Genomic DNA, 9993 nt, shown 5'->3' on the forward strand with positions numbered 1-9993 from the left:
AACCCTGAGAGTTCTCTTATATGCATATAACCGGTATCATTTAAAGTCTTTGTAGGGGTTATGTAGAGTGCTGGTCCTCCATCACCCGTTGAAAATTTAGCGGTACCCTTATCCAGGAACATTGGAAGCGCAAGAGGATCTTTGGAGAGATTTCCTATCCTCATGGGATGAGTGCCACTTCAGAAGTAGACTGGAGACTCAGTGGTCCACCGTGGCCCTACATAGGCAGACGGTCACCCCCGCTTTCCTTACCAACAACAAGGAAGCGTGATGTCCTCTGGCTTAAATAATTCAAACAGCAGGGTTCAACCCGGGGACCCTGGGGCAAAATCTGAAGGAAAATGTTAAAGCTATTAAAATGTGTGATTCCAAGGAAAATATAATCCTTATAAAAACCAACTCTCGCTTTATGAACGGCCACCTGGAGAGCTAATCCCAGACGATAATCGCATCTGATACGGCCGATCATATCACATTCTGGCTTATCTTTCTCACCTTCTGGGTTTAACCCCTTCCAGGGAACCGGATTATTTATTGCATCTAAAAAATCAGAGGCCGGGAATCAGGCCTTACACCCTCTTTGCAGCGACTTTTCTTACAGAGAACACGCCACCTCAGAAGGTAATGGAAAAGGAAACAAATTATATTTCTCCTAGACGTCACGTGGCGTTGTCTCCGCCCAGGCTTTGGTATAGTAATCTTACAGCGTGAGCGGCGGCAGTGTAAGCGGGACACGCGGCGTGGTGCGTTTGGTGCATGCAGCGTTGTGTTGCGGCTATTGTCTCTACCGGCGTGGGTGCTTTTAGCTGAGGTGTACGGGAAGCAGTATCCTCGCCGCCGCTGCGGTAACCCCCGGCCAGTGACCTTAACCGCCCGAGTCCCGCACGCAGCTGTGACTTCATAACGCGTTACCGGCTGCCGCACGTGTGTGCAATAAGAAAATGAAGGAGTGTAACGGAGCCGCCTCATCTCCCGAGGATCCCCCCGTCCCCCTCGGCTTACACAGGCCCGGGGATGACTCCGCCTCGGCCGCCGGCTGCGGACCCAAGTGCCGGCGCTTCCTGAAGGGGAACCTGCTGGTGCTGCTCACCGTGCTGGGGGTGCTGCTGGGCGCCGGGCTGGGCATGGCAGTGCGGCCGCTCGACCTCTCTAAGGCTCAGATCGCTTCGTTCTCATTCCCCGGAGAGCTGCTGCTCAGGCTGCTGAAGATGATCATCCTGCCGCTGGTGGTCTGCAGTCTGGTCTCCGGCGCCGCTTCGCTGCAGCCCTCCGCTCTGGGTAAGCTCGGAGGCTGGGCCATGCTCTTCTTCCTGGTCACCACCCTGCTCGCTTCCAGCCTGGGTGTCTGCCTGGCCCTGCTCATCGGACCCGGGATAGGGGCGCAGGGAAGCCAGGACAACGGCGAAGGCATCCCCGAGGCCAAGGAGGTGGTGGACTCCTTCCTGGACTTAGTCCGGTAAGTGCGGCCCCCAACGTGTCTCATATCGCGGTGCTCAGAGCCGGCTATCCGGGAAAGATATCCCCGTCACCCCCGAACCTGTCCGGCTGCCGCTGATCATCTGTGTGAAATAAGAACACTATACCCCCGGTGACAGGCGCTGATCCGGCCGGCTGTCAGATGGCTGGCCGCTCCACGTGTCTTATTTATCTGATCTTAGACGGAATGTAAGGAAGTTTTACTTTACTGAGAGGGTGGTAGATAAGTGGACCAGTCACCCAGCAGAAGTGGTAGAGTCTAATACAGTAAGGGAATTTAAACATGCACGGGATAGGCATATGGCTCCTGAATATAAGACGAGACCAACGACTGATTAATGTCTGAGTCTTTACAGCAGAATATATGGGGCCGATCTGCCGGCAGATTCTACGTTTCCGTGTAGACGTGTGATATGCGTGTTATACGGTTGAATGTCTTGATCCGTGTGGAGTTCCTGATACATGGGTGACTACCGTGTTAATATTCTATTTCAGACTCTTCTGAGCCGCGGATCGTGTTTAAATATTTAGAGTATTTCGGAATGTGTTTCTTCTCTGCCCCGTCCTGGGTCGGTAGCCGCGTGTGGCCCCTGGGCCGCTGTGCACATCTGCCTCGTATGCTTTGAATCTCTGCGTTTCCGGGCTGATGCAATCCTCGGTGCATGTTGAGCATCCCCCGCGTGTCTGAATCATCACAAGGAGTTCTTCCTCCCCCTCCGAGCGACGTGTTTTGATGACGCGGAAGGGACTTCAGGGGCCACTCCCATGCCTCGTGTGTGACATGAGCGCTTACTCACCCTTAACCAGAGAGCTTTGTGATGGTGATCAGGGGGTTAATCTCGCGGCCAGGAGAGACGCACAGAAGCCTTCTTATAATAAGCTGTCTGTGTTATGTGATGCAATCGCCATGGAAACCTATGGACGTTGGTGCCGATTGCCGCATATCTTGCGTGTTTGATGCATGGGTATTAATGACCCCGCGTTCTGCACATTGCAGGACCGGCGAGGAATGCTGTCCCTGCCGGGTGCCGGTTGCATCATGTGTGTGATCAGGCTGCCGGTGCGAGCGAATCCCAGGCGTGTTTACATTCCCTCGCTGTATTAACCCCTACCACAGCCGGGAGACTGTTCCACTTATCCACCACCCTCTCCAAGCCGCACATATTGAGATCCCTCAGCCTTTCCCGATCATTGTGTGTGTGTGTGTGTGTTTTGTTGTGAGTAGACCCCCCCCCCAGGTGTATTTTGTTATCAGGTCATGTTCTTATTTGCACAAATCGGGACAAACAGACTAAATATATCTCCATATCATAGAGACGGAGAAAGATGACCTTGAATAAGCAGAAGTGCGGCGGGTACCTGGGCTAATACCGATATAGAATTATATTGGAGTAAAAAGTCTCACGGTTGGTGGTAGTTAGGTGGAACAGTAGCCCAGGAGAAGCGGTAGAGGCCAAAACATTGAGGGAATTTAAACAAGATTGGGCCAGACCTGTGGCTCCTGAGTTGTTGTTGTTCCTCCACGCTTGTATGAATCCGATGCTGGGTCAGCAGATGACTTTTTTTTTTTGATGTTCTCCTGTTCCTTCCACTCATCGCGCGTCTCCTCTCTCCCCGCAGAAACATCTTCCCGTCCAATCTGGTGTCGGCTGCCTTTCAGTCGGTGAGTACAGTCCCCGTTGCGTGTGTTTGTGTTGGGTGTGCCACGCGTGTGCTGTAGTCTGTAATGACGCCCGTGTGTTTTATCTCCAGTATGCCACCAGCTATAGACTAGAAATCAAGAACGTGTCGGGAGAGCTGAATACGACCTTGGAGAAGGTGAGGACCGATGTGGCCCGAGGCTCGCTGGCCTCTTGTTTCGGGGGGGTCTGGGTTCGGAGGAGATGACGCCTAAGTCCCTTCCGTGGTCTCTTTCTTTAAAGGTCCCGTATGGGCAGGAGGTGGAGGGCATGAACATCCTGGGGCTTGTGGTCTTCGCCATCGTCTTTGGGGTGGCTCTGAGGAAGCTTGGAGAAGAAGGCGAGATCCTCATCAAATTCTTCAACTCGTTCAACGAGGCCACCATGGTCCTGGTGACGTGGATCATGTGGTGAGTAGAGCTCTTATCCCGCACACTCTCTCGCGCACGCGCGTCGCCGTGACACCAGCGTTCTCTAGCATGTCTTCTTCTCCTGCTTTGTAGGTACGCGCCTCTGGGTATCATGTTCCTCGTGGCCGGGAAGATCGTGGAGATGGAGGACGTGGTCCTTCTGTTCACCAGCCTGGGGAAATACATCTCCTGCTGCATCGTGGGCCACATCATCCACGGCTTGATAGTCCTTCCGCTCATCTACTTCGCCTTCACTCGGAAGAACCCCTACCGCTTCCTGTGGGGCATTGTGAGCGCGCTGGCCACCGCCTTCGGGACCTCCTCCAGGTGTGTATTCCTTCCCCGTATCCTATAAATGTGTCCATAGTGACGCCGGGTTACCCCTCGGTGTTGTCCGTGCCCGGGGGACCCGAATGTCATGCGAAACCCTCCGGCCCCCCGGTCAATGTTAAGATCTTCCTTCTCTCTCAGGCCAAGGCTGGTGGAACGTGATAGTCTGCAGCGCCAGACCCCGAACCCTTGGGTTTATTTTTCACCTCAGCCCTTAACCCTTTTATATAAAGGATCTGTCCCAAAACTACTCTCCAAATTTATGCAACCAAAGTTTGGGGTCATGGAAACCAAGGAACTTTCTGGCTGTAACATAATTGTAAAAGGGTTTTCTAACGATTAATTGGCCTTTTAAACTTAAACTCGGATCAGCAAACACAACGTGCCATTGGAACACGGGAGTGATGGGAGTGATAAAGGGCCATTAGGACACAGGAGTGATGGGAGTGATAAAGGGCCATTGGAACACGGGAGTGATGGGAGTGATAAAGGGCCATTAGGACACAGGAGTGATGGGAGTGATAAAGGGCCATTAGGACACAGGAGTGATGGGAGGGATAAAGGGCCATTAGGACACAGGAGTGATGGGAGTGATAAAGGGCCTCTGTACGCTGTGTAGTGGAAGAGATTCCATCAAAATCAGCAGTTTGCAAGATTAATGAAAAATCATTTTGCAACCCCCTGTTTAAAACAGACGTTCAGCCTCCTTTGCAGGAACTCATTGAAATCCCTTTTGGCCGTAAGTCGCCGTCCGTGTTCTGTGTAGAAGCCGGACATGCGCGGAGTGTGTCTGAAGCGTTTCCCGGTTCTTTTCCAGCTCGGCCACGCTCCCGCTGATGATGAAGTGTGTGGAGGAGCGGAACGGGGTGTCCAAGCAAATCAGCCGGTTCATCCTTCCGATCGGCGCCACCGTCAACATGGACGGAGCCGCGCTGTTCCAGTGTGTGGCGGCCGTGTTCATCGCTCAGCTTAACAGCCATTCCCTCGACTTCATCCAGATCATCACCATCCTGTGAGTTCCAGGAGCCATGTGTATATCCCATGCATGTTTAAACCCCCTCCCTGTATTATCCTCTACCACTTCTACTGGCAGGCTGCTCCACTTATCCACCTCCCTCTCAGTGATGTAAAACTTTCAACACATTACCTCTGACCCTCTTACTTCTGTGGTTCATGCTTCGGCCTCCGCTTCTCTTAACTGTGTGAGTTAAAGTATCTCCCCCTCTGTTGATACTGCTGCACACTTTGTGTTATTGTGTCGCACACTTTGTGTTATCGTCTTCATTGACAACGTCTTGTTTTTAGTGTTACGGCGACCGCTTCCAGCGTGGGAGCCGCAGGAATCCCGGCCGGTGGGGTCCTGACCCTCGCGATAATCCTAGAGGCCGTAGGACTTCCGACCAATGACATCTCCCTCATCCTGGCGGTGGACTGGCTCGTGTGAGTATGAGTGCCCGTTTGTCGCTCCCTCAGATCCTTCCTTCGCTTTCTCCTCCGTTCTGACCGTTAATCAAACATGTTTATCCCGATATAAACCTGGGCAGCCCCAAATGCAAATACGCTGCGGTGCTATTTACATATCCAGTTGCCTGTTTGCATAATGCTCGGTGCAGGGCCAGCAGCCAATCACGTGTTGAGTTAAGAGCTCTGGGATTCCTTTAACCCTTTCAGTTGGCTGTGAGATGTTTTTAATAATGTAAAATGCCTCGTTTGGACGATATCGTGAAATATTTATACCTACGAGAAGCCATAAAATATCCGTCCGAAGCGCCTCTAAACGTATTTAAAGTGACCGTTTAATGTCAGACACCCCGTTAAAGTAACGAGCACTAGCCTGACGGGAAGCTGCAGCTTCGGGGGGGGGTTCTAGCGGTTGGTTATTTCTGTACAAGAAGCAGGCCGGTGTCGGCGAAGTCTAAAAGTTCTCTGCCGCCTGTTTGCTTTGGAACGTCGTCCTCTTCCCAGGACACGCAGTCCTTTTTTGTTGAATTTTTGTTTTAAAGGTGGGGGCCGGCCGGACGCCTCCTCCTACTCCTCCTCCTCGCTCTTTCGTTTGAAAGTAAACGCACTTTGAAACTAAATGCCCAGAGAAGCCGGGTCGTTGGCTACGCTCTCTCTCTACGCGGGAGGAACAGCTGCTGGCAAGGGTCTCGTTTATCTATGGGGGGGCCGTTTGAGTGCAGACGGCTGCTTAACGCGCTCCCTTCCCCCAACGCACCGCCATATTTAAAGGACCGTCTCCAATTAATGGCTTATTGCCATTTGAAATGACTAAGCCTCTTTCACTGTGGCTTTAAAGTCTAATTTTAACCTTGAATCTAATGAGTAATAACTATTTATTTATTTTTAAAAGCTCAGGGGCAAGTTGTCCAAGCTTTTAACATTCTTAAGATTTTGGGGGAGGGGGATCTTCCACCAACCCCTTTCCTGGGACGCCTGGCGGGGCAAATGCCGAGTCGGCAGATGGGAAAATTGTGGCTCTCAAATGCAGGTAATGGCTAGTGGCATATTGGTCCTTGGTTGAGATGCAGCCAACAGGACCGATCTAAGTATGCAGTCCCGTCGTGGCGTCTGGGTCCGTATCGCCGGTAGGGGGATTGGTTCTTTATCATATACTCACCCCCCCCCGTCTTTCTTCTGCAGCGACCGTACCTGCACCGTGCTAAACGTGGAAGGCGACGCGTTCGGGGCCGGCCTTCTCCAAGTCTACAGCGACCGCACGTCCGGCCAGACCCCCGACGGCGTGGTCCTTACAGCCGTGCAAGTGGATCCGGCCGCCAAGAGCCCGGAGGGAGATCCGCTTTTAGAAAAGAACGTCCAAGTGTTGATAGACGGGCCGAGCCCCGAAGACAAAGAATCCATAATGTGAGAGAGACTTTAGCGGAAAGCGCGAGCGATCTTGCGTATGGAGGACCTGATCTCACCAAGGAACTGGGATCGTTCTTATTTTTTTATATATTATTTTTATTTGTAAACTTGAAAAGTAACTTATCTGCCAGATTAAGGACTGTATGGTACTTCGTCCAGTCGGTCGCCCCTGCTATTTATCCTTCTGATCGAGGTATCCGGGCCCCGTCACCTTAATCTGGCTCCTTTCGGTCTTAGTTTCTCTACACGATGCTGCAGGGCGCTGTGGATGGTAGACACAGCCCCGCCGTGTGAATGCGCCCCGGGAGAAAGGTGCTTTGTGGGTCCGTAGATGTATGTGTGTGATGTCATTGCGTGAAAATTATGCGACCTAAATATCTGTACGAACAGTGGACCAAATGGGATCCCTTGTCGTGTACCCAAAACCCAAGCCCGCCACGTTAAACTGCCTGGCCTGTAGATGCTGTGCAACAACCTTTATACGCACTCTGTGCCCTCATGAAGTCTGTTACAGTTCCTCGAGAAACCCCCCAAAACGTGTTGAAGAGGTGCCCAAGGCTCGCTAGATGTGGGAGGGCAATATGATCGTGGTAATAAATCCGGGACAAAATAAAACGTTTTATTTATACCAATTGTGTTGTGTTTACAAAGGATGTATGTTGACCAGGGGTGTACCTACAGTAACTGGTGCGCCCCACACACAAAAACATTAATGCTGGCAAGAATATTTCACAAATTCTTAACTGTATATCAACTGGAAAAATAGAAATCTGAAAAAAATTTAATGAATTTTTAAATAAAATACATTTACTGAACTGGTAACTCATCACTGTATACTGAGCCAGACCTTGATGGTGGTACAGCGTAACTCCCAGCACTGTATACTGAGCCGGATGTTGATGGTGGTACAGCGTAACTCCTATTAGTGTATCCTGAGCCAGTAAGCTTTGCTTACGCAAATTTTGGGGTCGTTCCTGATGATCAGCTGCACCCAATAAAATATTTTAGCTTACTGATCCCTCGGGCATTTCTACATTGCTTTTGCCAAACTTTGCGAAGCCATTAGACATACAACTAATAACGAAAGGGTGATTTGTATCCCGGGACGCACATCCACAGAAGGGACGGCACAAAAAAAAGCTATTGGCCTTTGTTTATGCTCGTGTCAGAGTACGTGTACCCTATATCAGCCATTCCATAGCATAGAACAAACACATTCTTCAGGTCTCCGGCAAGAATGCGGATTGATTGATGGATCTTCTGTGTTGTGGGCACTGGTTTTGTGTGCATATGCCCCTTGGCTACCGTATACCTCCCTTTGCTGAGTGGCCCCTTTAAATGTCTGAGGTCCCTTTTGCAATGGAAGGGAGCTGATTATGCAGAATCCCCCCCTACCCCACATTTGCCCCCTTCCTCCGCTATTCTCGGGAGATGTATGTACGACGCATGTGATATTCTCTCCACCATGGTAGAGGGTCATACGTTGAGGGAATGTTAACATGCATGGGATAGGTCTGAGTTTTTACAGCAGGAGAACCGGCGACTAGACGGGGGCCAAATGGGGCTGATCTGCCGGCAAGTTCTACGTTTCTACTTTCACAGAATGAGCCCTAAAGCTTCTCTGACTTCCCAGATAATCGACCACATCACTTGTATTACTACAATGAATACAATGCCTATCATCCTCACGGCCGCAGAGAGAATTATATATAAACGGAATTCATCGACGGTGTGATTTCAAGCCAAAGAATTCCAGCTCTGGTTCACGGCCCCTTTTTAGACATAGAGGGTCTCTTCAGCTGGGTTGTAACAGGATGACAGCTACAGACATCCCGGAACTAAAGGGGTAATTCGGGTGAAAACAATCCTTTCGCATCATTATCGATCCTGGAGATAAAAGCAGTAACTGTGCTTCCACCGTGTGGTGAAGAAGTAAAATGACCCATTAACAAAATTAATTTACTATCCCGAAAATTACTATTAGCCCCTTTTTTCAACCAATTTCCATTATTGGTTCGTTGGATTTGACCCCTGGGTCATTTGTCTGCACAGGCATCTTAAAACAAGCCTTTTGAGTCCTTGGTTCGGGGGTTAGGACGGTTCAGCCGACCTCTGCCCCCGTATTATTATAATGACGCATTCATCTCCCTCTCATGCTCAGCAGGGCCGAGTTGGGGTATTCTGGTTCCTCGATGGATTTCTCTCCAAATTTCATGCGCAGCAGCTCTAGATGGCGGTTTGGCGCTTGGGCAGTCCCTCCGGCAAAAGCAATAGTCTGCAAAGGCTGGAGGAAGCTCTCTGGGAACTCGACGTCCTGGGGGTGTCCCGTCCAGGAGTCGCGCGTCATTACCCCGTCCCGGGGGTAGAAGGGCCACAGGTCCACGTGTAGATGGTTGCTTTGACTGTACTGGACCCTAAAGAAGTCTCCTTCTACCGCTCGCTCCCAGACAAAGCCCTCTGCATCCACCAGAGAGCCTCCCTGGGCCCCGCGGAGCTCCGCACACAGAACTATGTCCTCTAGATAGATTCCGAGGTCCACGTCGTAGTCCCAAGGGATAATGTCGCCATGTCGAGCTGCACCCAGCAGACTGCCCCCCTCCAGCCAGTAACGAACACCGTTCCTCTCCAGCACTTTTATGACATGATGCGCCGTGGCCCTCAGCGCCCGAAGGCAACAGGGAGGCGTCCAGCGTCCTTCATAAAGATACTCTGGGGTCTCTCCCACCACTGTCCCAAAACAACGCTGGGTCTCTTTGGAACAGCCAAACCACCGCTCCCCTCCATCCAGCCCTCGGACCAGACGCACGCCCAGCGCTCTCATGGTCGCCGCTTCCTCTTGGCGTTCGGCCTGCTCCGACTTCCAGCGGCCGTGGTCTGTGGCTGGAAGCGGAGTGCGTGGGAAAGAGACGCCTTCCGCTATCTGCACGCCCCACCCACGAAGAGCCGCCTGGATGAAAAGAGCGGCCTGCAGCGGCCGTGCGAGGGGGAAAGGAAGCTCGAACAGGTCACGGGAACGTAGCATGAGCACCGCGGTGCCGCTCACCGCCCCACAAGGCTCGCTCGCCACCGCCGGCCTGTATTCTGCTGTCCACTGCCTCGTGGATACGTTAAGGTGCAAGCACCGCAAGTCAGGTCCGGCGGCGGCGGCCATTATCCTAATACTCGGAGGAGCGTCCCGCAGCTTCTGTGCCATCCGGTCCAGCAAATCCGGGGGATTAAGAGCGGTGCCA

At 51.8% G+C, this 9993-nt stretch overlaps 2 protein-coding genes across 2 annotated transcripts in view; one reads left to right on the forward strand and one right to left on the reverse strand.

Annotated features, from left to right (window-relative positions):
• Window positions 1-714: 714 nt before the first annotated feature.
• On the forward strand, window positions 715-7395 carry SLC1A5 (solute carrier family 1 member 5). Its single transcript, XM_053473372.1, has 8 exons — window positions 715-1456; window positions 3097-3139; window positions 3229-3294; window positions 3399-3565; window positions 3659-3892; window positions 4713-4907; window positions 5201-5335; window positions 6539-7395. Exons 1-8 carry the CDS (start codon window positions 942-944, stop codon window positions 6762-6764), a joined length of 1581 nt encoding a protein of 526 aa, XP_053329347.1. The 5' UTR covers window positions 715-941; the 3' UTR covers window positions 6765-7395.
• Window positions 7396-8663: 1268 nt separating this feature from the next.
• FKRP (fukutin related protein) overlaps window positions 8664-9993 on the reverse strand; it is a 1727-nt gene continuing 397 nt past the window's right edge. Inside the window, exon 1 of the mRNA XM_053473373.1 lies at window positions 8664-9993. This exon is cut by the window's right edge and continues 397 nt beyond it. Coding sequence (XP_053329348.1) covers window positions 8904-9993 — 1090 coding nt within the window. The 3' untranslated portion in view covers window positions 8664-8903.

The sequence above is a fragment of the Spea bombifrons genome, chromosome 8, assembly GCF_027358695.1.
Source record: "Spea bombifrons isolate aSpeBom1 chromosome 8, aSpeBom1.2.pri, whole genome shotgun sequence".
NCBI lineage: Eukaryota > Metazoa > Chordata > Amphibia > Anura > Pelobatidae > Spea > Spea bombifrons.

Coding starts and splice junctions, on each gene's coding strand:
- SLC1A5 (XM_053473372.1), top strand. CDS start 942: ATGAAGGAGTGTAACGGAGCCGCCTCATCTCCCGAGGATCCCCCCGTC. Junction 3,893..4,712: donor GCCTTCGGGACCTCCTCCAG/GTGTGTATTCCT, acceptor GTTCTTTTCCAG/CTCGGCCACGCTCCCGCTGA. Junction 5,336..6,538: donor CTGGCGGTGGACTGGCTCGT/GTGAGTATGAGT, acceptor TTTCTTCTGCAG/CGACCGTACCTGCACCGTGC.